The sequence below is a fragment of the Bombina bombina genome, chromosome 1 (assembly GCF_027579735.1).
Source record: "Bombina bombina isolate aBomBom1 chromosome 1, aBomBom1.pri, whole genome shotgun sequence".
In the NCBI taxonomy this organism is placed as follows: Eukaryota; Metazoa; Chordata; class Amphibia; order Anura; family Bombinatoridae; genus Bombina; species Bombina bombina.
Window position 1 is genome coordinate 1,293,578,975 of NC_069499.1, and position 27,609 is coordinate 1,293,606,583.

General features: G+C 43.1%; 1 protein-coding gene across 1 annotated transcript in view; it reads right to left on the bottom strand.

Annotated features, from left to right (window-relative positions):
- The window catches only part of TDRD12 (tudor domain containing 12), a 140,361-nt gene that overhangs the window by 7,416 nt on the left and 105,336 nt on the right, over positions 1 to 27,609 (bottom strand). The window contains exon 3 of the mRNA XM_053719261.1: positions 21,229 to 21,365. Coding sequence (XP_053575236.1) covers positions 21,229 to 21,365 — 137 coding nt within the window. The remainder of the gene's footprint in view (positions 1 to 21,228; positions 21,366 to 27,609) is intronic.

Here is a 27,609-nt window from a genome sequence, read left to right on the forward strand (position 1 = left end):
GATTTGTGTAGTGATGCAAAAGCAACCCCTCCAAATGACAGGTAGCTAGACAAGCCAACAGGCCACTACAGTCAGCCAACCGGCACACACCCCCCCTCAAGAAAATGGGGAGGAATAAACAGTCATTTAAGAAAAAACACGACTAGAACCCCGAGATAAACCACCTAGAAATGGGTGATAAGGATCCCAATGGCCAGCCCGACTCAAACCACGGAACACCGGAACCCATCACTCTACAGAGAGACAAAAAGGCCCCTGGTGGAAATCACGAGATAAAAATACTTGTCCCCCCAAACCTCAGTAACCACCTGAGGATGATTACCCGGACACAGACCACCCAAAGGGCGCCTTCCACCAAAGAGGTCTGGCAAAAGCCGTAAGAGAACAATTAACTGCGTGAAACCTCAGACAATCACTCGAGCCCCTAAGACCGTCCATCAGGCAACTAACACCGAAGTGGGGAAAAGGTCCAACACTCTATCAAAGACCCTACAGGTCGATAACGAGACCAGGACATAAGGCGAACAGCAGGGCCTCATGGAGACGAAACCCCCAGCCCAGCTGCACAACCGGTTAGTGAACCGGAAATTCCCGAACGTCCTCCTAAAGAGTCCACGTATCGATCAAACCAGACTATGACCACGAGTCAAAAGGCATCTCGAATGTCATGACCGCACAAAATAGAAAGGACCACAGCCCTCCACCGGGGTTGCAAAGGAACACAATGAAGCACCACCGGCCTTATGTCCGAAGCAGAATTGCCACAGGCCAGCCCAAGTGCTTCCGACATCCAGACCCACAGGTCTAAATGAAGTATTAGTATAGCTTTTTTTTCCCCATGAAAAAAACAAATGCTGTACAACTGTACCGGCAAGTCCCGCCGGACCAGTCAGGCAAAACATGCGTCACTAAAAAGCAACAAGACACACCAACAACTCTGGACAGAATCCGGGAACAATTTCTGTAGAAGAAAGAAATCGAGCAATCCCAGAATTCCCATAGGGAAGAAAAAAACAGAAATAAATAATCCTGACCGGATAAAAGAAATAAACAAGGGCATCCGCCCAGAGGGAACCCGGTCTCTGTAGTACCTAACAGAGACCGCAACCCTCAGAAAAAACAACTGGGAAAGCTCACATTAGACTGACCGGGGAAAACTAACCCCATTAGTCTACCACACAGAACCCAGAGAAGATCCTTGATGATACAGTAAAGGATACCCCAATAAATCAAACAGACGTTGCAGTAGGACACGCAGCTGCAAACTCCTGTAGCGAAATGAACAACATGGGGGCACCCCCGGAGGAAACGCAATGATGTCATTCACAGTCTGAACACCCGGAATAGGTAGACGAGCACATAACCAACGAAACCTCAGGGTCCTGCAGGCGAATCAACGCTATTAAAATATTAAAACAAAAATGTCCCGCCATCTCCGTGGTAAAAAATCCACCCTGCGTGGAGGAGACATAAACATTGGGGTCACCCGCAAAGGTAAAAGGAGTGTGCGGTTGGGAAGGCACCTCCTGAGAAACAGAGCCCACAGGAGCCGATGGCTCAGAAGGTCTAGGGTCCCCCTAGCAAAAAATATTCCGCCATCTCTGTGGTAAAAAATCCACCCTGCGTGGAGGAGACAAAACATCGGGGTCTCCCGCAAAGGTAAAAGGAGTGTGCGGTTGGGAAGGCACCTCCTGAGAAACAGAGCCCCCAGGAGCCGATGGCTCAGAAGGTCTAGGGTCCCCCGAGCCCAAGGAACATGACAAACCATGCAGGCACAAAAGACAAGATTGGCAGACTTGCGATAACGGAACCAAATTACAGTCCTCACCCGAGGACGATTCAGAATCAGATATTGAAATAGTCTGTGCATTAGAATCCTCCATGGCTAAGACTTTAAATAAGAACGCAAATTGCAAAAAAAATGGCACCTGACACCTAAAATGTCTGGGGCACTCACCATCTCCTATGACCAGGCCTCTGTGGAGCAGACTCTTTCCTCCCTCGCCACTCGGACAGGAATGCGACAGGCAAAAAGGCGACAAACTAGGCCCCATGACAAACAGCAAGTCTGAAAAAACATAATTTATGCTTACCTGATAAATTTATTTCTCTTGTAGTGTATCCAGTCCACGGATCATCCATTACTTGTGGGATATTCTCCTTCCCAACAGGAAGTTGCAAGAGGATCACCCACAGCAGAGTTGCTATATAGCTCCTCCCCTCACTGCCATATCCAGTCATTCGACCGAAACAAGACGAGAAAGGAGAAACCATACGGTGCAGTGGTGACTGTAGTTTAATTAAAATTTAGACCTGCCTTAAAAGGACAGGGCGGGCCGTGGACTGGATACACTACAAGAGAAATAAATTTATCAGGTAAGCATAAATTATGTTTTCTCTTGTTAAGTGTATCCAGTTCACGGATCATCCATTACTTGTGGGATACCAATACCAAAGCTAAAGTACACGGATGATGGGAGGGACAAGGCAGGAACTTAAACAGAAGGAACCACTGCCTGTAGAACCTCTCTCCCAAAAACAGCCTCCGAAGAAGCAAAAGTGTCAAATTTGTAAAATTTTGAAAAGGTGTGAAGCGAAGACCAAGTCGCAGCCTTGCAAATCTGTTCAACAGAGGCCTCATTTTTAAAGGCCCAGGTGGAAGCCACAGCTCTAGTAGAATGAGCTGTAATCCTTTCAGGGGGCTGCTGTCCAGCAGTCTCATAGGCTAAGCGTATTATGCTCCGAAGCCAAAAGGAGAGAGAGGTTGCCGAAGCTTTTGACCTCTCCTCTGTCCAGAGTAAACGACAAACAGGGCAGATGTTTGACGAAAATCTTTAGTAGCCTGTAAGTAAAACTTCAAGGCACGGACTACGTCCAGATTATGCTTCTTTGAAGAAGGATTAGGACACAATGATGGAACAACAATCTCTTGATTGATATTCCTGTTAGAAACCACCTTAGGTAAAAACCCAGGTTTGGTACGCAGAACTACCTTGTCTGAATGAAAAATCAGATAAGGAGAATCACAATGTAAGGCAGATAACTCAGAGACTCTTCGAGGAAATAGCCATCAAAAACAGAACTTTCCAAGATAAAAGTTTAATATCAATGGAATTAAGGGGTTCAAACGGAACTCCCTGAAGAACTTTAAGAACCAAGTTTAAGCTCCAAGGGGGAGCAACAGTTTTAAACACAGGCTTAATCCTAACCAAAGCCTGACAAAATGCCTGGACGTCTGGAACTTCTGCCAGATGCTTGTGCAAAAGAATAGACAGAGCAGAGATCTGTCCTTTTAAAGAACTAGCTGATAAGCCTTTGTCCAAACCCTCTTGGAGAAAGGACAATATCCTAGGAATCCTAACCTTACTCCATGAGTAACTCTTAGATTCACACCAATAAAGATATTTACGCCATATCTTATGGTTTTTCCTGGTGACAGGCTTCCGAGCCTGTATTAAGGTATCAATGACTGACTCGGAGAAGCCACGCCTTGATAGAATCAAGCGTTCAATCTCCATGCAGTCAGTCTCAGAGAAAGTAGATTTGGATGATTGAAAGGACCTTGTATTAGAAGGTCCTGCCTCAGAGGCAGAGTCCATGGTGGAAGAGATGACAAGTCCACTAGGTGGCCACGCAGGCGCTATCAGAATCACCGATGCTCTCTCCTGTTTGATTTTGGCAATCAGTCGAGGGAGCAGAGGAAACGGTGGAAACACATAGGCCAGGTTGAAGAACCAAGGAGCTGCTAGAGCATCTATCAGCGTTGCTCCCGGGTCCCTGGACCTGGATCCGTAACAAGGAAGCTTTGCGTTCTGGCAAGACGCCATGAGATCCAGTTCTGGTTTGCCCCAACGATGGACCAGTTGAGCAAACACCTCCGGATGGAGTTCCCACTGCCCCGGATGAAAAGTCTGACGACTTAGAAAATCCGCCTCACAGTTCTCTACGCCTGGGATGTGGATCGCTGACAGGTGGCAAGAGTGAGACTCTGCCCAGCGAATTATCTTTGAGACTTCTAACATCGCTAGGGAACTCCTGGTTCCCCCTTGATAGTTGATGTAAGCCACAGTCGTGATGTTGTCCGACTGAAATCTGATGAACCTCAGTGTTGCTAACTGAGGCCAAGCTAGAAGAGCCTTGAATATTGCTCTTAACTCCAGAATATTTATTGGGAGGAGTTTCTCCTCCTGAGTCCACGATCCCTGAGCCTTCTGGGAGTTCCAGACTGCGCCCCAACCTAGAAGGCTGGCATCTGTTGTTACAATCGTCCAATCTGGCCTGCAAAAGGTCATACCCTTGGACAGATGGACCCGAGAAAGCCACCAGAGAAAGGAATCTCTGGTCTCTTGATCCAGATTTAGTAGAGGGGACAAATCTGAGTAATCCCCATTCCACTGACTTAGCATGAATAATTGCAGCGGTCTGAGATGCAGGCGCGCAAATGGCACTATGTCCATTGCCGCTACCATCAAGCCGATTACTTCCATGCACTGAGCCACTGACGGGCGTGGAATGGAATGAAGGACACGGCAAGCATTTAGAAGTTTTGATAACCTGGACTCCGTCAGGTAAATTTTCATCTCTACAGAATCTATAAGAGTCCCTAGGAAAGAGACTCTTGTGAGTGGTGATAGAGAACTCTTTTCCACGTTCACTTTCCACCCATGCGACCTCAGAAATGCCAGAACTATGTCTGTATGAGACTTGGCAATTTGAAAGCTTGACGCCTGTATCAGGATGTCGTCTAGATACGGAGCCACCGCTATGCCTCGCGGTCTTAGAACCGCCAGAAGTGAGCCCAGAATCTTTGTAAAAATTCTCGGGGCAGTGGCCAACCCGAAGGGAAGAGCTACAAATTGGTAATACCTGTCTAGAAAGGCAAACCTTAGGAACCGATGATGATCTTTGTGAATCGATATGTGAAGTTAGGCATCCTTTAAGTCCACTGTGGTCATGTACTGACCCTCTTGGATCATGGGTAGGATGGTCCGAATAGTTTCCATTTTGAATGATGGAACTCTGAGGAATTTGTTTAAGATCTTTAGATCCAAGATTGGTCTGAAGGTTCCCTCTTTCTTGGGAACCACAAACAGATTTGAATAAAATCCCTGTCCTTGTTCCGTCCGCGGAACTGGATGGATCACTCCCATTACTAGGAGGTCTTGCACACAGCTTAGGAATGCCTCTTTCTTTATCTGGTTTGATGATAACCTTGAAAGATGAAATTTCCCTTGTGGAGGAGAAGCTTTGAAGTCCAGAAGATATCCCTGAGATATGATCTCCAACGCCCAGGGATCCTGAACATCTCTTGCCCACGCCTGGGCGAAGAGAGAAAGTCTCGCCCCCACTAGATCAGTTTCCGGAAAGGGGGCCGTTCCTTCATGCTGTCTTGGGGGCAGCAGCAGGCTTCCTGGCCTGCTTGCCCTTGTTCCAGGACTGGTTAGGTTTAAAGGCCTGTCTGGAATGAGCAACAGTTCCCTCTTGTTTTGAAGCGGAGGAAGTTGATGCTGCTCCTGCCTTGAAATTTCGAAAGGCACGAAAATTAGACTGTTTGGCCTTTGATTTGGCCCTGTCCTGAGGAAGGGTATGACCCTTGCCTCCAGTAATGTCAGCAATAATTTCCTTCAAGCCAGGCCCGAATAAGGTCTGCCCCTTGAAAGGAATGTTGAGTAATTTAGACTTTGAAGTCACGTCAGCTGACCAGGATTTAAGCCATAGCACCCTACGCGCCTGGATGGCGAATCCGGAATTCTTAGCCGTTAGTTTAGTCAAAAGAACAATGGCATCAGAAACAAATGAGTTAGCTAGCTTAAGCGTTCTAAGCTTGTCAATAATTTCATTCAATGGAGCTGTCTGGATGGCCTCTTCCAGGGCCTCAAACCAGAATGCCGCCGCCGCAGCAGTGACAGGCGCAATGCATGCAAGGGGCTGTAAAATAAAACCTTGTTGAATAAACATATTCTTAAGGTAACCCTCCAATTTTTTATTCATTGGATCTGAAAAAGCACAACTGTCCTCAACCGGGATAGTGGTATGCTTTGCTAAAGTAGAAACTGCTCCCTCCACCTTAGGGACCGTCTGCCATAAGTCCCGTGTAGTGGCGTCTATTGGAAACATTTTTCTAAATATAGGAGGTGGGGAAAAGGGCACACCGGGTCTATCCCACTCCTTGCTAATAATTTCTGTAAGCCTTTTAGGTATAGGAAAAACGTCCGTACACACCGGCACCGCATAGTATCTATCCAGCCTACACAATTTCTCTGGAATTGCAACTGTGTTACAGTCATTCAGAGCAGCTAATACCTCCCCAAGCAATACATGGAGGTTCTCCATGTATGTAATTTAAAATTAGAAATCTCTGAATCAGGCTTCCCCGAGTCAGAGATGTCACCCACAGACTGAAGCTCTCCGTCCTCATGTTCTGCATACTGTGACGCAGTATCAGACATGGCTCCAACAGCATTTGCGCGCTCTGTATCTCTCCTAACCCCAGAGCTATCGCGCTTGCCTCTTAATTCAGGCAATCTAGATAATACCTCTGACAGGGTATTATTCATGATTGCAGCCATGTCCTGCAAGGTAATCGCTATGGGCGTCCCTGATGTAATTGGCGCAATATTAGCGTGCGTGCGTCCCCTGAGCGGGAGGCGAAGGGTCTGACACGTGGGGAGAGTTAGTCGGCATAACTTCCCCCTCGACAGAACCCTCTGGTGATAATTCTTTTATAGATAAAGACTGATCTTTACTGTTTAAGGTGAAATCAATACATTTAGTACACATTCTCCTATGGGGCTCCACCATGGCTTTCAAACAAAATGAACAAGTAGGTTCCTCTGTGTCAGACATGTTTAAACAGACTAGCAATGAGACTAGCAAGCTTGGAAAACACTTTAAAACAAGTTTACAAGCAATATAAAAAACGTTACTGCGCCTTTAAGAAACACAAATTTTCCCAAATTTTGAAATAACAGTGAAAAAATGCAGTTACACTAACGAAATTTTTACAGTGTATGTAATAAGTTAGCAGAGCATTGCACCCACTTGCAAATGGATGATTAACCCCTTAATACCAAAAACGGAATAACAAATGACAAAAACGTTTTTTAAACAGTCACAACAACTGCCACAGCTCTACTGTGGCTTTTTACCTCCCTCAATACGACTTTTGAAGCCTTTTGAGCCCTTCAGAGAAGTCCTGGATCATGCAGGAAGAAGCTGGATGTCTGTGTATGTAATTTTTGCTGTGCAAAAAAATGCCAAAATAGGCCCCTCCCACTCATATTACAACAGTGGGAAGCCTCAGGGAACTGTTTCTAGGCAAAATTCAAGCCAGCCATGTGGAAAAAACATAATTTATGCTTACCTGATAAATTTATTTCTCTTGTAGTGTACTCAGTCCACGGGTCATCCATTACTTATGGGATATATTCCCTTCCCAACAGGAAGTTGCAAGAGGATCACCCAAGCAGAGCTGCTACATAGCTCCTCCCCTCACATGTCATATCCAGTCATTCGACCGAAACAAGACAAGAAAGGAGAAATCATAGGGTGCAGTGGTGACTGGAGTTTTAATTAAAATTTAGATCTGCCTTAAGAAGACAGGGCGGGACGTGGACTGAATACACTACAAGAGAAATAAATTTATCAGGTAAGCATAAATTATGTTTTCTCTTGTTAAGTGTATTCAGTCCACGGGTCATCCATTACTTATGGGATACCAATACCAAAGCCAAAGTACACAGATGATGGGAGGGACAAGGCAGGAACTTAAACGGAAGGAACCACTGCCTGTAGAACCTTTCTCCCAAAAACAGCCTCCGAAGAAGTAAAAGTGTCAAATTTGTAAAATTTTGAAAAAGTGTGAAGCGAAGACCAAGTTGCAGCCTTGTAAATCTGTTCAACAGAGGCCTCATTCTTAAAGGCCCAGGTGGAAGCCACAGCTCTAGTGGAATGAGCTGTAATTCTTTCAGGGGGCTGCTGTCCAGCAGTCTCATAGGCTAAATGTATTATGCTACGAAGCCAAAAGGAGAGAGGTTGCCGAAGCTTTTTGACCTCTCCTCTGTCCAGAGTACACGACAAACAGGGAAGAAGTTTGACGAAAATCTTTAGTTGCCTGTAAATAGAACTTCAGGGCACGGACTATGTCCAGATTATGCAAAAGTCGTTCCTTCTTTGACGAAGGATTAGGACATAATGATGGAACAACAATCTCCTGATTGATATTCCTGTTAGAAACTACCTTAAGTAAAAACCCAGGTTTAGTACGCAGAACTACCTTGTCTGAATGGAAAATCAGATAAGGAGAATAATAATGTATGGCCGATAACTCAGAGACTCTTCGAGCCGAGGAAATAGCCATCAAAAACAGAACTTTCCAAGATAAAAGCTTAATATGAATGGAATGAAGGGGTTCAAACGGAACCCCTTGAAGAACTTTAAGAAAACATAATTTATGTAAGAACTTACCTGATAAATTCATTTCTTTCATATTAGCAAGAGTCCATGAGCTAGTGACGTATGGGATATACATTCCTACCAGGAGGGGCAAAGTTTCCCAAACCTCAAAATGCCTATAAATACACCCCTCACCACACCCACAATTCAGTTTAACGAATAGCCAAGAAGTGGGGTGATAAAAAAGTGCGGAAGCATATAAAATAAGGAATTGGAATAATTGTGCTTTATACAAAATCATATCCACCACATAAAAAGGGCGGGCCCCATGGACTCTTGCTAATATGAAAGAAATGAATTTATCAGGTAAGTTCTTACATAAATTATGTTTTCTTTCATGTAATTAGCAAGAGTCCATGAGCTAGTGACGTATGGGATAATGATTACCCAAGATGTGGATCTTTCCACACAAGAGTCACTAGAGAGGGAGGGATAAAATAAAGACAGCCAATTCCTGCTGAAAATAATCCACACCCAGAATAAAATTTTAATGAAAAAACATAAGCAGAAGATTCAAACTGAAACCACTGCCTGAAGTACTTTTCTACCAAAAACTGCTTCAGAAGAAGAAAATACATCAAAATGGTAGAATTTAGTAAAAGTATGCAAAGAGGACCAAGTTGCTGCTTTGCAAATCTGATCAACCGAAGCTTCATTCCTAAACGCCCAGGAAGTAGAAACTGACCTAGTAGAATGAGCTGTAATCCTCTGAGGCGGAGTTTTACCCGACTCAACATAGGCAAGATGAATTAAAGATTTCAACCAAGATGCCAAAGAAATGGCAGAAGCTTTCTGGCCTTTTCTAGAACCGGAAAAGATAACAAATAGACTAGAAGTCTTTCAGAAAGATTTAGAAGCTTCAACATAATATTTCAAAGCTCTAACAACATCCAAAGAATGCAACGATTTCTCCTTAGAATTCTTAGGATTAGGACATAATGAAGGAACCACAATTTCTCTACTAATGTTGTTGGAATTCACAACTTTAGGTAAAAATTCAAAAGAAGTTCGCAACACCGCCTTATCCTGATGAAAAATCAGAAAAGGAGACTCACAAGAAAGAGCAGATAATTCAGAAACTCTTCTGGCAGAAGAGATGGCCAAAAGGAACAAAACTTTCCAAGAAAGTAATTTAATGTCCAATGAATGCATAGGTTCAAACGGAGGAGCTTGAAGAGCCCCCAGAACCAAATTCAAACTCCAAGGAGGAGAAATTGACTTAATGACAGGTTTTATACGAACCAAAGCTTGTACAAAACAATGAATATCAGGAAGAATAGCAATCTTCCTGTGAAAAAGAACAGAAAGAGCAGAGATTTGTCCTTTCAAGGAACTTGCGGACAAACCCTTATCTAAACCATCCTGAAGAAACTGAAAAATACTCGGTATTCTAAAAGAATGCCAAGAAAAATGATGAGAAAGACACCAAGAAATATAAGTCTTCCAGACTCTATAATATATCTCTCTAGATACAGATTTACGAGCCTGTAACATAGTATTAATCACAGAGACAGAGAAACCTCTTTGACGAAGAATCAAGCGTTCAATCTCCATACCTTTAAATTTAAGGATTTCAGATCCTGATGGAAAAAAGGACCTTGAGACAGAAGGTCTGGTCTTAACGGAAGAGTCCACAGTTGGCAAGAGGCCATCCGGACAAGATCCGCATACCAAAACCTGTGAGGCCATGCCGGAGCTACCAGCAGAACAAACTAGCATTCCTTCAGAATCTTGGAGATTACTCTTGGAAGAAGAACTAGAGGCGGAAAGATATAGGCAGGATGATACTTCCAAGGAAGTGATAATGCATCCACTGCCTCCGCCCGAGGATCCCGGGATCTGGACAGATACCTGGGAAGTTTCTTGTTTAGATGAGACGCCATCAGATCTATTTCTGGAAGTTCCCACATTTGAACAATCTGAAGAAATACCTCTGGGTGAAGAGACCATTCGCCCGGATGCAACGTTTGGCGACTGAGATAATCCGCTTCCCAATTGTCTATACCTGGGATATGAACCGCAGAGATTAGACAGGAGCTGGATTCCGCCCAAACCAAAAGTCAAGATACTTCTTTCATAGCCAGAGGACTGTGAGTTCCTCCTTGATGATTGATGTATGCCACAGTTGTGACATTGTCTGTCTGAAAACAAATGAACGATTCTCTCTTCAGAAGAGGCCAAAACTGAAGAGCTCTGAAAATTGCACGGAGTTCCAAAATATTGATCGGTAATCTCACCTCCTGAGATTCCCAAACTCCTTGTGCCGTCAGAGATCCCCACACAGCTCCCCAACCTGTGAGACTTGCATCTGTTGAAATTACAGTCCAGGTCGGAAGCACAAAAGAAGCCCCATGAATTAAACGATGGTGATCTGTCCACCACGTTAGAGAGTGTCGAACAATCGGTTTTAAAGATATTAACTGAGATATCTTTGTGTAATCCTTGCACCATTGATTCAGCATACAGAGCTGAAGAGGTCGCATGTGAAAACGAGCAAAGGGGATCGCGTCCGATGCAGCAGTCATAAGACCTAGAATTTCCATGCATAAGGCTACCGAAGGGAATAATTGTGACTGAAGGTTTCGACAAGCTGCAATCAATTTTAGACGTCTCTTGTCTGTTAAAGACAGAGTCATGGACACTGAATCTATCTGGAAACCCAGAAAGGTTACCCTTGTCTGAGGAATCAAAGAACTTTTTGGTAAATTGATCCTCCAACCATGATCTTGAAGAAACAACACAAGTCGATTCGTATGAGATTCTGCTAAATGTAAAGACTGAGCAAGTACCAAGATATCGTCCAAATAAGGAAATACCACAATACCCTGCTCTGATTACAGACAGAAGGGCACCGAGAACCTTTGTAAAAATTCTTGGAGCTGTAGCTAGGCCAAACGGCAGAGCCACAAACTGGTAATGCTTGTCCAGAAAAGAGAATCTCAGAAACTGATAATGATCTGGATGAATCGGAATATGCAGATATGCATCCTGTAAATCTATTGTGGACATATAATTCCCTTGCTGAACAAAAGGCAAGATAGTCCTTACAGTTACCATCTTGAACGTTGGTATCCTTACATAACGATTCAATATTTTTAGATCCAGAACTGGTCTGAAGGAATTCTCCTTCTTTGGTACAATGAAGAGATTTGAATAAAACCCCATCCCCTGTTCCGGAACTGGAACTGGCATAATTACTCCAGCCAACTCTAGATCTGAAACACAATTCAGAAATGCTTGAGCTTTCACTGGATTTACTGGGACACGGGAAAGAAAAAATCTCTTTGCAGGAGGTCTCATCTTGAAACCAATTCTGTACCCTTGTGAAACAATGTTCTGAATCCAAAGATTGTGAACAGAATTGATCCAAATTTCTTTGAAAAAACGTAACCTGCCCCCTACCAGCTGAGCTGGAATGAGGGCCGCACCTTCATGTGGACTTAGAAGCAGGCTTTGCCTTTCTAGCAGGCTTGGATTTATTCCAGACTGGAGATGGCTTCCAAACTGAAACTGCTCCTGAGGATGAAGGATCAGGCTTTTGTTCTTTGTTGAAATGAAAGGAACGAAAACGATTATTAGCCCTGTTTTTACCTTTAGATTTTTTATCCTGTGGTAAAAAAGTTCCTTTCCCACCAGTAACAGTTGATATAATAGAATCGAACTGAGAACCAAATAATTTGTTACCCTGGAAAGAAATGGAAAGTAGAGTTGATTTAGAAGCCATATCAGAATTCCAAGTCTTAAGCCATAAAGCTCTTCTAGCTAAAATAGCTAGAGACATAAACCTGACATCAACTCTGATAATATCAAAAATGGCATCACAAATAAAATTATTAGCATGCTGAAGAAGAATAATAATATCATGAGAATCATGATTTGTTACTTGTTGCGCTAAAGTTTCCAACCAAAAAGTTGAAGCTGCAGCAACATCAGCCAATGATATAGCAGGTCTAAGAAGATTACCTGAACACAGATAAGCTTTTCTTAGAAAGGATTCAATTTTCCTATCTAAAGGATCTTTAAACGAAGTACCATCTGACGTAGGAATAGTAGTACGTTTAGCAAGGGTAGAAATAGCCCCATCAACTTTAGGGATTTTGTCCCAAAATTCTAACCTGTCAGACGGTACAGGATATAATTGCTTAAAACGTTTAGAAGGAGTAAATGAATTACCCAATTTATCCCATTCTTTGGAAATTACTGCAGAAATAGCATTAGGAACAGGAAAAACTTCTGGAATAACCACAGGAGATTTAAATACCTTATCTAAACGTTTAGAATTAGTATCAAGAGGACCAGAATCCTCTATTTCTAAAGCAATTAGTACTTCTTTAAGTAAAGAACGAATAAATTCCATTTTAAATAAATATGAAGATTTATCAGCATCAATCTCTGAGACAGAATCCTCTGAACCAGAAGAGTCATCAGAATCAGAATGATGATGTTCATTTAAAAATTCATCTGTAGGGAGAGAAGTTTTAAAAGATTTTTTACGTTTACTAGAAGGAGAAATAACAGACATAGCCTTCTTGATGGATTCAGAAACAAAATCTCTTATGTTATCAGGAACATTCTGCACCTTAGATGTTGAAGGAACTGCAACAGACAATGGTACTTTACTAAAGGAAATATTATCTGCATTAACAAGTTTGTCATGACAATCAATACAAACAACAGCTGGAGGAATAGCTACCAAAAGTTTACAGCAGATACACTTAGCTTTGGTAGATCCAGCACTAGACAGCGATTTTCCTGTAGTATGTTCTGACTCAGATGCAACGTGAGACATCTTGCAATATGTAAGAGAAAAAACAACATATAAAGCAAAATTGATCAAATTCCTTAAATGACAGTTTCAGGAATGGGAAAAAATGCCAAAGAACAAGCTTCTAGCAACCAGAAGCAATGAAAAATGAGACTAAAATAATGTGGAGACAAAAGCGACGCCCATATTTTTTAGCGCCAAATCAGACGCCCACATTATTTGGCGCCTAAAATGCTTTTGGCGCCAAAAATGATGCCACATCCGAAACGCCGACATTTTTGGCGCAAAATAACGTCAAAAAATGACGCAACTTCCGGCGACACGTATGACGCCGGAAACGGAAAAGAATTTTTGCGCCAAAAAAGTCCGCGCCAAGAATGACGCGATAAAATGAAGCATTTTCAGCCCCCGCGAGCCTAACAGCCCACAGGGAAAAAAAGAGTCAAATTTTTGAAGGTAAGAAAAAATGATTAATTCAAATGCATTATCCCAAATATAAAACTGACTGAACAATAAGGAAAGTTGAACATTCTGAGTCAAGGCAAATAAATGTTTGAATACATATATTTAGAACTTTATAAACAAAGTGCCCAACCATAGCTTAGAGTGTCACAGAAAATAAGATTTACTTACCCCAGGACACTCATCTACATGTTTGTAGAAAGCCAAACCAGTACTGAAACGAGAATCAGCAGAGGTAATGGTATATATAAGAGTATATCGTCGATCTGAAAAGGGAGGTAAGAGATGAATCTCTACGACCGATAACAGAGAACCTATGAAATAGACCCCGTAGAAGGAGATCACTGCATTCAAATAGGCAATAATCTCCTCACATCCCTCTGACATTCACTGCACGCTGAGAGGAAAACCGGGCTCCAACTTGCTGCGGAGCACATATCAACGTAGAATCTAGCACAAACTTACTTCACCACCTCCATCGGAGGCAAAGTTTGTAAAACTGAATTGTGGGTGTGGTGAGGGGTGTATTTATAGGCATTTTGAGGTTTGGGAAACTTTGCCCCTCCTGGTAGGAATGTATATCCCATACGTCACTAGCTCATGGACTCTTGCTAATTACATGAAAGAAACCAAGTTTAAGCTCCACGGAGGAGCAACAGTCTTAAACACAGGCTTAATCCTAGCCAAAGCCTGACAAAAAGCCTGGACGTCTGGAACTTCTGCCAGACGTTTGTGTAAGAGAATAGACAGAGCAGAAATCCGTCCCTTTAACGAACTAGCAGATAAGCCCTTTTCTAAACCCTCTTGTAGAAAGGACAATATCCTAGGAATCCTAACCTTACTCCATGAGTAACCCTTGGATTCGCACCAATATAAATATTTACGCCATATCTTATGGTAAATCTTTCTGGTAACAGGCTTCCGTGCATGTATTAAGGTATCAATAACTGACTCAGAGAAGCCACGCTTTGATAGGATCAAGCGTTCAATCTCCATGCAGTCAGCCTCAGAGAAATTAGATTTGGATGGTTGAAAGGACCTTGTATTAGAAGGTCCTGCCTCAGAGGTAGAGACCATGGTGGACAGGACGACATGTCCACTAGGTCTGCATACCAGGTCCTGCGTGGCCACGCAGGCGCTATCAGAATCACTGATGCTCTCTCCTGTTTGATCTTGGCAATCAGTCGAGGTAGCATCGGAAATGGTGGAAACACATAAGCCATGTTGAAGACCCAAGGGGCTGCCAGAGCATCTATCAGCGCCGCTCCCGGGTCCCTGGACCTGGATCCGTAACAAGGAAGCTTGGCGTTCTGGATCTCATGGCGTCTCGCCAGTTCTGGTTTGCCCCAACGATGAATCAGTTGAGCGAAGAGCTCTGGATGAAGTTCCCACTCCCCCGGATGAAAAGTCTGGCGACTTAGAAAATCCGCCTCCCAGTTCTCCACGCCTGGGATGTAGACCGCTGCCCAGCAAATTATCTTTGAGACTTCCAACATCGCTAGGGAACTCCTGGTTCCCCCTTGATGGTTGATGTAGGCCACAGTCGTGATGTTGTCCGACTGAAATCTGATGAACCTAAGTGTTGCTAACTGAGGCCAAGCTAGAAGAGCATTGAATATTGCTCTCAACTCCATAATATTTATTGGGAGGAGTTTCTCCTCCTGAGTCCATAATCCCTGAGCCTTCAGGGAGTTCCAGACTGCGCCCCAACCTAGAAGGCTGGCATCTGTTGTTACAATTGTCCAATCTGGCCTGCGAAAGGTCATCGCCTTGGACAGATGGACCCGAGAAAGCCACCAGAGAAGAGAATCTCTGGTCTCTTGATCCAGATTTAGTAGAGAGGACAAATCTGAGTAATCCCCATTCCACTGACTTAGCATGCATAATTGCAGAGGTCTGAGATGCAGGCACGCAAATGGTACTATGTCCATTGCCGCTACCATTAAGCCGATTACTTCCATGCACTGAGCTACTGACGGGCGTGGAATGGAATGAAGGGCACGGCAAGCATTTAAAAGTTTTGATAACCTGGCCTCCGTCAGGTAAATTTTCATTTCTACAGAATCTATCAGAGTCCCTAGGAAGGAGACTCTTGTGAGTGGTGATAGAGAACTCTTTTCCACGTTCACCTTCCACCCATGCGACCTCAGAAATGCCAGAACTATCTCTGTATGAGACTTGGCAATTTGAAAACTTGACGCTTGTATCAGAATGTCGTCTAGGAACGGAGCCACCGCTATGCCTCGCGGTCTTAGCACCGCTAGAAGTGAGCCCAGAACCTTTGTAAAAATTCTCGGGGAAGTAGCTAACCCAAAGGGAAGAGCTACAAACTGGTAATGCCTGTCTAGAAAGGCAAATCTTAGGTACCGATAATGATCTTTGTGAATCGGTATATGAAGGTAGGCATCCTTTAAGTCCACTGTGGTCATGTATTGACCCTCTTGGATCATGGGTAGGATGGTTCGAATAGTTTCCATTTTGAATGATGGAACTCTTAGGAATTTGTTTAAGATTTTTAGGTCCAAGATTGGTCTGAAGGTTCCCTCTTTCTTGGGAACCACAAACAGATTTGAGTAAAACCCTTGCCCTTGTTCCGTCCGCGGAACTGGGTGGATCACCCCCATTACTAAGAGGTCTTGTACACAGCGTAGAAATGCCTCTTTCTTTGTTTGGTTTGCTGATAACCTTGAAAGATGAAATCTCCCTTGTGGAGGAGAAGCTTTGAAGTCCAGAAGATATCCCTGAGATATGATCTCCAACGCCCAGGGATCCTGGACATCTCTTGCCCAAGCCTGGGCGAAGAGAGAGAGTCTGCCCCCCACTAGATCCGTTTCCGGATAGGGAACCCTCTCTTCATGCTGTCTTAGGGGCAGAAGTAGGCTTTCTGGCCTGCTTGCCCTTGTTCCAGGACTGGTTAGCTTTCCAGCCCTGTCTGTAACGAGCAACAGTTCCTTCCTGTTTTGGAGCGGAGGAAGTTGATGCTGCTCCTGCCTTGAAGTTACGAAAGGCACGAAAATTAGACTGTTTGGCCTTTGATTTGGCCCTGTCCTGAGGAAGAGTATGACCCTTACCTCCAGTAATGTCAGCAATAATTTCTTTCAAGCCGGGCCCGAATAAGGTCTGCCCCTTGAAAGGAATATTAAGCAATTTAGATTTAGAAGTCACGTCAGCTGACCAGGATTTAAGCCATAGCGCTCTGCGCGCCTGGATGGCGAATCCGGAGTTCTTAGCCGTTAGTTTGGTTAAATGTACATCGGCATCAGAAACAAATGCATTAGCTAGCTTAAGTGCTTTAAGCTTGACCATAATCTCATCCAATGGAGCTGTGCGAATGGCCTCTTCCAGAGACTCAAACCAGAATGCCGCAGCAGCAGTGACAGGCGCAATGCATGCAAGGGGCTGTAAGATAAAACCTTGTTGAACAAACATTTTCTTAAGGTAACCTAATTTTTTATCCATTGGATCCGAAAAAGCACAACTATCCTCCACCAGGATAGTGGTACGTTTAGCTAAAGTAGAAACTGCTCCCTCCACCTTAGGGACCGTCTGCCATAAGTCTCGTGTGGTGGCGTCTATTGGAAACATTTTTCTAAATATCGGAGGAGGGGAAAAGGGCACACCGGGTCTATCCCACTCCTTGCTAATAATTTCTGTAAGCCTTTTAGGTATAGGAAAAACGTCAGTACACACTGGTACCGCAAAGTATCTATCCAACCTACATACTTTCTCTGGAATTGCAACCTTGTTACAATCATTCAGAGCCGCTAATACCTCCCCTAGCAATACACAGAGGTTCTCAAGCTTAAATTTAAAATTAGAAATCTCTGAATCTGGTCTCCCTGGATTAGATCCGTCACCCATAGAATGAAGCTCTCCGTCTTCATGTTCTGCAAATTGTGACGCAGTATCGCACATGGCTCTCACATCATCAGCGCGCTCTGTCCTTAACCCAGAGCTACACACCGGTACCGCAAAGTATCTATCCAACCTACATACTTTCTCTGGAATTGCAACCGTGTTACAATCATTCAGAGCCGCTAATACCTCCCCTAGCAATACACAGAGGTTCTCAAGCTTAAATTTAAAATTAGAAATCTCTGAATCCGGTCTCCCTGGATCAGATCCGTCACCCATAGAATGAAGCTCTCCGTCTTCATGTTCTGCAAATTGTGACGCAGTATCGCACATGGCTCTCACATTATCAGCGCGCTCTGTCCTTAACCCAGAGCTACACACCGGTACCGCAAAGTATCTATCCAACCTACATACTTTCTCTGGAATTGCAACCGTGTTACAATCATTCAGAGCCGCTAATACCTCCCCTAGCAATACACAGAGGTTCTCAAGCTTAAATTTAAAATTAGAAATCTCTGAATCCGGTCTCCCTGGATCAGATCCGTCACCCATAGAATGAAGCTCTCCGTCTACATGTTCTGCAAATTGTGACGCAGTATCGGACATGGCTCTCACATCATCAGCGCGCTCTGTCCTTAACCCAGAGCTATCGCGCTTGCCTCTTAATTCTGGTAATTTAGATAATACCTCTGTCATAACAGCAGCCATGTCTTGCAAAGTGATTTGTATGGGCCTCTCTGATGTACTTGGCGCCACAATATTACGCGCCTCCTGAGCGGGAGGCGAAGGTACTGACACGTGAGGAGAGTTAGTTGGCATAACTTCCCCCTCGTTGTCTGGTGATAATTTCTTTACAGATAAAAATTGACTTTTATTCAAAGTGACATCAATACATTTAGTACACATATTTCTATGGGGCTCCACATTGGCCTTCAAACATAGTGAACAAACAGATTCATCTGTGTCAGACATGTTTAAACAGACTAGTAGTGAGACTAGCAAGCTTGGAAAATCCTTTCAAATAAGTTTACAAGCAATATAAAAAACGCTACTGCGCCTTTAAGAAGCACAAAAAATCGTCACAGTTGAAATAACAATGAACCAAATCAGTTATAGCAACCAAATTTTCACAGTAAATGTATTAAGTTAGCAAAGCATTGCACCCACTAGCAAATGGATGATTAACCCCTTAATACCCAAAAACGGATAATCAATTTAACAATTAACGTTTTTATCACAGTCAAACACACTGTCACAGGTCTGCTGTGACTGATTACCTCCCTCAAAATGAATTTTGAAGACCCCTGAGCTCTCTAGAGACGTCCTGGATCAAGGAGGAAGAAGCAGTTAGACTGTAACTGAATTTTTACGGCGCAAAAAAGCGCTAAAATAGGCCCCTCCCACTCATATTACAACAGTGGGAAACCTCAGTTAACCGTTTCTATGCAGAAATAAACGACAGCCATGTGGAAAATCATGCCCCAAAAGATTTATCACCAAAGTACCTCACAAAAAAACGAATAACATGCCAGTAAACGTTTAAAACATGCACTTTAAAAGTTAGGTAGTGTTATTAATAAGCCTGCTACCAGTCGCTTCTACTGCAGTTAAGGCTCATACATTACTTCAGTATTAACAGTATTTTCTTAGTCAAATTCCATTCCTTAGAAAATTACTTATTGTACATACATTCATCAGCCTGATACCAGTCGCTACTGCATTTAAGGCTGTACTTACATTACATTGGTATCAGCAGTATTTTCTTAGTCAATTCCATTCCTTAGAAAAATATTCTACTGCACATACCTCATCTGCAGGGGACCCCGCATGCTATTCCCTTTCTGAAGTTACCCCACTCCTCAGAATGTGCGAGAACAGCCAGTGGATCTTAGTTACTTCTGCTAAGATCATAGAAAACGCAGGCAGATTCTTCTTCTAAATACTGCCTGAGAGAAAAAAACAGCACACTCCGGTGCCATTTAAAATAACAAACTTTTGATTGAAGAAATAATTAAGTATAAAAATTCCACACTCCTCTCACACCTTCCTACTATGTCAGTTGCAAGAGAATGACTGGGTATGACATGTGAGGGGAGGAGCTATGTAGCAGCTCTGCTTGGGTGATCCTCTTGCAACTTCCGGTTGGGAAGGGAATATATCCCATAAGTAATGAATGACCCGTGGACTGAATACACTTAACAAGAGAAAACTAGGCCCCAATAAGTTTTATCACCAAACATATGTAAAAAACGATTAAACATGCCAGCAAACGTTTTAAAACACACTTTTATAAGAGTATGTATCTCTATTAATAAGCCTGATACCAGTCGCTATCACTGCATTTAAGGCTTTACTTACATTACTTCGGTATCAGCAGCATTTTCTAACAAATTCCATCCCTAGAAAAATATTTTAACTGCACATACCTTATTGCAGGAAAACCTGCACGCTATTCCCCCTCTGAAGTTACCTCACTCCTCAGAATATGTGAGAACAGCAAAGGATCTTAGTTACTTCTGCTAAGATCATAGAAAACGCAGGCAGATTCTTCTTCTAAATACTGCCTGAGATAAACAGTACACTCCGGTACCATTTAAAAATAACAAACTTTTGATTGAAGAAATAAACTAAGTATAAAACACCACAGTCCTCTTACGACCTCCATCTTAGTTGAGAGTTGCAAGAGAATCACTGGAAATGGCAGTGAGGGGAGGAGCTATATAGCAGCTCTGCTGTGGGTGATCCTCTTGCAACTTCCTGTTGGGAAGGAGAATATCCCACAAGTAATGGATGATCCGTGGACTGGATACCCTTAACAAGAGAAAAGAAAATCGTAGCTCAAGGGCAAACGATACATGTCTCTGCCTCAGAGCCAAAATTTCCGCACACAAGCAGGATGATCACATAAGAGACATAAACAAACCCCATCCCATTCACGAATTCCTATGAAACGGGAGATAATCCCTTGATTCCTAGATCGAAGCAGAAGGAGCCTCAATGAGGCCCATACTGAACTGCCATAACAAATTACATTACAGCAACATAATAAAATGAAACGATCTTACCGGAATCCACGCCGTGGAACAGGAACACGGCCCTTCAAGTGTGACAAATAGTAGCATTGCCTTCGCCATGGACTTGAGAGGATAGCAGGTAGCGAAGCGAAGTTTGGCAACGCCAAGTGCTGAAAAGGAGCTGTGAATACGAGTCGGGATGGTGTCACAGGGGAAGCTCCCACTGCATCTCCGGACTCTCACTTTCCCCCAGGCCCTCACACGAGAAACAGGACTACTTAACACTCCCGTCTCGTGTCGAAGGGTAGCACCCTCCATAAGAGACAAAATATATGACGAAAGGGAAAGAATGACTGAGGGATAGGGGAAGTGGGAGGAGTATTTAAGCCTTTGGCTGGTGGGTCTTTGCTTCCTCCTGGTGGCCAGGTTCTTATTTCCCATAAGAAATTAATGCGGCTGTGGACTCTTTCCCATTAGGAAGAAAATGGTTACACTTAAAACACACCCCAGACAAAACAATGGGCTATATGTGTTTGCTGTTTTTTATTACTAATAGCTTACAAGTGGAAAAATATTTAGCACAAACTCTTTAGGTTCACAGATAATAGAATAAGTAGACTAGATGGCGCATAAAAATAAAGAACAAACAGTCATAATGAGTAGCCCTTCAAAGCTTACTTTTTTTTTTCCACAGGAACATAGACAGCATAGTCTGGCAAGAAGCACTCAATAAGCTCATTTTCTGCACTACACACCGAACTTTCCAGAGTGGCCCTGCACCAGCTTTTCGAATCTTTGCAGAAAACCATGCACACCTGTAAAAAAGTTAACTGCATGGATTCAAGATCTAGATCAAGAGCTAAAAAGGAAAAAATGTAAATGCACAGAAAATGAAAAAAAGATTTGTAGACTAAAACTATATACTTTATAGGACTTGATTAAGATTAGAATACAAGTATATTTAGAAAAAAATGCATTTACTCAGATAACAGTTATTTTTGGTCTTATCAATGACAGAATGATACACACACAGCAATATAGACTGTAAAACAAAGTACCACTATTTTGCTTTGTATAACCAGAAGCCCATTTTGTAACTTCAAACACCACCAAAAACTGAATTCTAAAGTGAATGTAACAAGCATGAAAAACTGATATAATTAAAGAAAAACTATAGCAAATAAAATAAAAATGTACCCAATATGCAGGCTAAGGCTCAAAAAACAAAAAAGGCAGTGTGTCAACTAAAATGTGTCACTTTCCACCTAATTGTCCCAACAGTTTGACTCTTTCCAAAGTCTGTCTAAAGAGCGACACTCCACTATCTCCATCATTGCATTTCGTCTAAAAAGTTAATTAATGCTTACCTGATAAATTAATTTCTTCGACGATACGACGAGTCCACGGATTTCATCCTTACTTCTGGGATATTAACCTCCTGCTAACAGGAAGTGGCAAAGAGCACCACAGCAGAGCTGTATATATAGCTCCTCCCTTCCCTCCACCCCCAGTCATTCGACCGAAGGTTTAGGAAGAGAAAGGAAAAGCTAAAGGTGCTGAGTTGACTGAAGTTATAAAAAATAAAATATAATATAAATCTGTCTGAAAAATGACAGGGAGGGCCGTGGACTTGTCGTATCGTAGAAGAAATTAATTTATCAGGTAAGCATAAATTTACTTTTCTTCTACAAGATACGACGAGTCCACGGATTTCATCCTTACTTGTGGGATACAATACCAAAGCTACAGGACACGGATGAAACGGGAGGGACAAGACAGAGACCTAAACGGAAGGCACCACTGCTTGAAGAACTTTTCTCCCAAAAACAGCCTCAGAAAAAGCTAAAGTATCAAATTTTGAAAATTTTGAAAAAGTATAAAGAGACGACCAAGTCGCAGCCTTGCAAAATTTGTTCAACAGAAGCATCGTTTTTAAAAGCCCATGTGGAAGCCACAGCCTTAGTAGAATGAGCCGTAATTCTTTCAGGAGGCTGCTGTCCAGCAGTCTCATATGCCAGGCGGATGATACTCTTCAGCCAAAAAGAAAGAGGTAGCCGTAGCTTTCTGACCCCTACGCTTTCCAGAATAAATAATGAAGATGATTGAGGGAAATCCTTAGTCGCCTGCAAGTAAAACTTCAAGGCACGTACCACGTCCAGGTTATGTAACAGACGCTCCTTTTTAGAAGAAGATGATTAATTAATCCTGATTAATATTCTTATTTGAAACAACCTTAGGAAGGAATCCAGGTTTGGTACGCAAAACCACCTTATCAGAATGAAAGATAAGATAAGGCGAATCACATTGTAACGCTGAAAGCTCAGAAACTCTATGAGCAGAAGAAATAGCAACCAAAAACAAAACTTTCCAAGATAACAATTTAATATCTATGGAATGCATCGGTTCAAACGAAACCCCTTGAAGAACTGAAAGAACTAGATTCAAACTCCAAAGTGGAGCAATAGGTCTAAATACAGGCTTAATTCTGGTTAGAGCCTGACAAAAAGACTGAACATCTGCCAAACGTTTGTGTAGCAAAATTGACAAAGCAGAAATCTGTCCCTTTAAGGAACTCGCTGATAACCCTTTCTCCAATCCTTCTTGGAGAAAAGACAGAATCCTGGGAATTCTAACTTTACTCCATGAGTAGCCCTTGGATTCACACCAAAAAAGATATTTACGCCATATCTTATGATAGATCTTTCTAGTGACAGGCTTACGTGCCTGTATCAAAGTATCAATGACCGAATCGGAGAATCCCCGCTTAGATAAAATCAAGCATTCAATCTCCAAGCAGTCAGCTGCAGAGAACTTAGATTTGGATGTTGGAAAGGTCCTTGAATGAGAAGGTCCTGTCTCAATGGAAGTTTCCACGGTGGCAGAGAGGATATGTCCACTAGGTCCGCATACCAAGTCCTGCATAGCCACGCAGGCGCGATCAGAATTACCGAAACTCTCTCCTGTTTGATCCGAGCAATCACGCGTGGAAGGAGAGGAAATGGCGGAAAGACATAAGCTAGGCTGAACGACCAAGGCACTGCCAAGGCATCTATCAGTTCGCCTGAGGATCCCTCAACCTGGATCGGTATCTTGGAAGCTTGGCATTCTGTCGAGATGCCTTCAGATCCAATTCTGGTGTGCCCCATAGCTGAATCAGCTGGGCGAATACTTCCGGATGCAGTTCCCACTCTGATGATTGATATAAACTACAGTTGTGCTGTTGTCCGACTGAAACCTGAGGAATTTGGCCGCAGCAAGCTGAGGCCACACCTGAAGCGCATTGAAAATAGCTCTCAGTTCTAAAATGTTTATCGGGAGGAGAGCTTCCTCCCGAGACCATAAGCCCTATGCTTTCAGGGAGTACCAGACTGCACCCCAGCCTAGCAGGCGGGCATCTGTCGTTACAATGAGCCACTCTGCCTGCGGAAGCACATTCCCTGAGACAGGTGGTCCTGAGACAACCACCAGAGAAGAGAATCTCTGGTCTCCTGGTCCAGATGCAGTTGAGGAGATAAGTCTGCATAATCCCCATTCTACTGTTTGAGCATGCATAGTTGCAGTGGTCTGAGGTCTAGACGGGCAAAAGGAACTATGTCCATTGCCACTACCATGAGTCCGATTACCTCCATACACTGAGCCACTGATGGCCGAGGAATGGAATGAAGAGTTCGGCAAGTGGATAAGAGTTTTAACTTTCTGACCTCCGTCAGAAATATTTTCATTTCTACCGAGTCTATCAGAGTCCCTAGGAAGGAAACTCTTGTATGAGGGAAGAGAGAACTCTTTTTTATGTTCACCTTCCACCCGTGAGATATCAGAAAAGCCAACACAATGTCTGTGTGAGACTTGGCTTGCTGGAAAGTCGACGCCTGAATTAAGATGTCGTCTAGATAAGGCACCACTGCTATGCCCCGGGGTTGTAGAACCGCCAGAAAGGACCCTAGCACTTTTGTGAAAATTCTGGGAGCCGTGGCCAACCCGAAAGTAAGGGCCACAAACTGGTAATGCCTGTTTAGAAAGGAGAATCTGAGGAATTGATGATGATCTCTGAATAGGGATGTGTAGATACGCATCCTTTAAGTCCACGCTAGTCATATATTGACCCTCCTAGATCAGAGGTAGAATAGTCCGAATAGTCTCCATCTTGAATGATGGAACTTTGAGGAACTTGTTTAGAATTTTGAGATCCAAGATTGGTCTGAAAGTTCCCTCTTTCTTGGGAACCACAAACAGGTTTGAATAAAACCCTAGCCCCTGTTCCTCCTTTGGGACTGGGCGAATCACCCCCATGGTATGTAGGTCTTCTACACAGCGTAAGAACGCCTTTCTCTTTGTCTGGTTTACAGACAATCGAGAAATGTGAAATCTCCCCCTTGGAAGGGAGTCCTTGAATTCCAGAAGATATCCCTGGGACACAATTTCTAAAGCCCAGGGATCGTGAACATCTCTCGCCCAAGCCTGAGCGAAGAGAGAGAGTCTGCCCCCTACTAGATCCGGTCCCGGATCGGGGGCTTCCCCTTCATGCTGTCTTAGAGGCAGCTGCAGGCTTCTTGGCCCGTTTACCCTTGTTCCAAGCCTGGTTAGGTCTCCAGACTGACTTATATTGGGCAAAATTCCCCTCTTGCTTTGTAGCAGAGGAAGCTGAAGCGGGACCACTCTTAAAGTTCCGAAAAGGAACGAAAATTATTTTGTTTGGCCCTCATCTTATTTGATCTATCCTGAGGGAGGGCATGACCTTTCCCTCCAGTAATGTCTGAAATAATCTCCTTCAGTTCAGGCCCGAATAGGGTCTTGCCTTTGAAAGGAATGTTCAAAAGTTTAGATTTAGATGACACATCAGCAGACCAGGACTTAAGCCATAACACCCTGCGTGCTAAAATGGCAAAACCTGAATTCTTTGCCGCTAATTTAGCCAGTTGAAAAGCGTCATCTGTAATAAAAGAATTAGCCAACTTAAGTGCCTTAATTCTGTCCATAATTTCCTCTAATGGAGTCTCCATTTGAATAGCCTCTTCTAGAGCCTCAAACCAGAAAGCAGCTGCAGTCGTACAGGAACAATGCATGCAATAAGTTGGAGAGAAAAACCTTGATGAACAAAAATTTTCTTCAGGAGACCCTCTAATTTTTTATCCATAGGATCTTTGAAAGCACAACTGTCCATAGAGCGGTCCATATAGCTCCCCCTCTAGCTCCACCCCCCAGTCATTTGACCGAAGGTTAGGAAGAAAAAGGAGAAACCATAGGGTGCAGTGGTGACTGTAATTTAAACAAAAAAACTACCTGACTTAATAGCCAGGGCAGGCCGTGGACTCGATACATCACAAGAGAAAGTAATTTATCAGGTAAGCATAAATTCTGTTTTCTCTTGTAAGATGTATCGAGTCCACGGATTCATCCTTTACTTGTGGGATACCAATACCAAAGCTTTAGGACACGGATGAAGGGAGGGAACAAGACAGGTACCTTAAACGGAAGGCACCATTGCTTGTAAAACCTCTATCCCAAAAATAGCCTCCGAAGAAGCAAAAGTATCGAATTTGTAAAATTTGGAAAAAGTATGCAGCGAAGACCAAGTCGCTGCCTTACAAATCTGTTCAACAGAAGCCTCATTTTTAAAAGCCCATGTGGAAGCCACTGCTCTGGTAGAATGAGCAGTAATTGTTTCCGGAGGCTGCTGGCCAGCAGTCTCATAGGCCAAACGGATGATGCTTTTCAGCCAAAAGGAAAGAGAGGTAGCAGTCGCCTTCTGACCTCTCCTCTTACCAGAATAGATAACAAACAATGAAGGTGTTTGTCTGAAATCCTTAGTTGCTTGTAAATAGAACTTTAAAGCACGAACCACATCAAGATTGTTTAACAGACGTTCCTTCTTCGAAGAAGGATTAGGACACAGAGAAGGAACAACAATTTCCTGGTTAAAATTCTTATTAGACACAACCTTAGGAAGAAAACCGGGTTTGGTACGCAAAACTACCTTATCTGCATGGAAAACCAGGTAAGAGAAACTCAGAGAAACCACGCTTTGATAGAATTAGGCGCTTAGAGCCGGCAAAGAGAATGACTGGGGGGTGGAGCTAAAGGGGGAGATATATGGACAGCTCTGCTGTGTGCTCTCTTTGCCACTTCCTGTTGGGAAGGAGAATATCCCACAAGTAAAGGATGAATCCGTGGACTCGATACATCTTACAAGAGAAATAGCTCCCTTCACCTTAGGAACTGTCTGCCATGAGTCCCTTATGGTATCAAATATGGGAAACATTTTCTTAAAAACAGGAGGGGGAGAGAACGGAATACCAGGTCTATTCCACTCCTTAGCAATAATATTGACAATCCTCTTAGGGACTGGAAAAACATCAGTGTAAACAGGAACCTCTAGGTATCTATCCATTTTACACAATTTCTCTGGGACCACTATAGGGTCACAATCATCTAGAGTTGCTAATACCTCCCTAAGCAATAAGCGGAGGTGTTCAAGCTTAAATTTAAAGGCCGTCATATCAGAATCTGTCTGAGGAATCGTCTTTCCTGAATCAGAAATTTCTCCCTCAGATAACAAATCCCTCGCCCCTTCAGAGCATTGTGAGGGCATATCAGAAACGGCTACTAAAGCGTGAGACGACTCAGCATTTTTCCTTAACCCAGAGCTGTCCCGCTATCCTTGTAAACCAGGCAGTTTGGATAAAACCTCAGTGAGGGTTGTATTCATAACTGTAGCCATGTCTTGTAAAGTAAATGAATGTGACGCACTAGAGGTACTTGGCGTCACTTGTGCGGGCGTTACTGGTTGTGACACTTAGGGAGAGCTAGATGGCGAACCCTCATTTACTTCTGACTGAGAAACATCTATTGCTCTATTTTTAAGTGCTAATATATGTTCTTTATAATTTATAGACATATCAGTACATTTGGGACACATTCTAAGAGGGGGTTCCACAATGGCATCCAAACATATTGAACAAGGATTTTCCTTGGTATCAGACATGTTAAACAGGCTAGTAATGTAACAAGCAAGCTTGGAAAACACTGTAATCAAAGTAAATAACACTTAGAAATAAAACG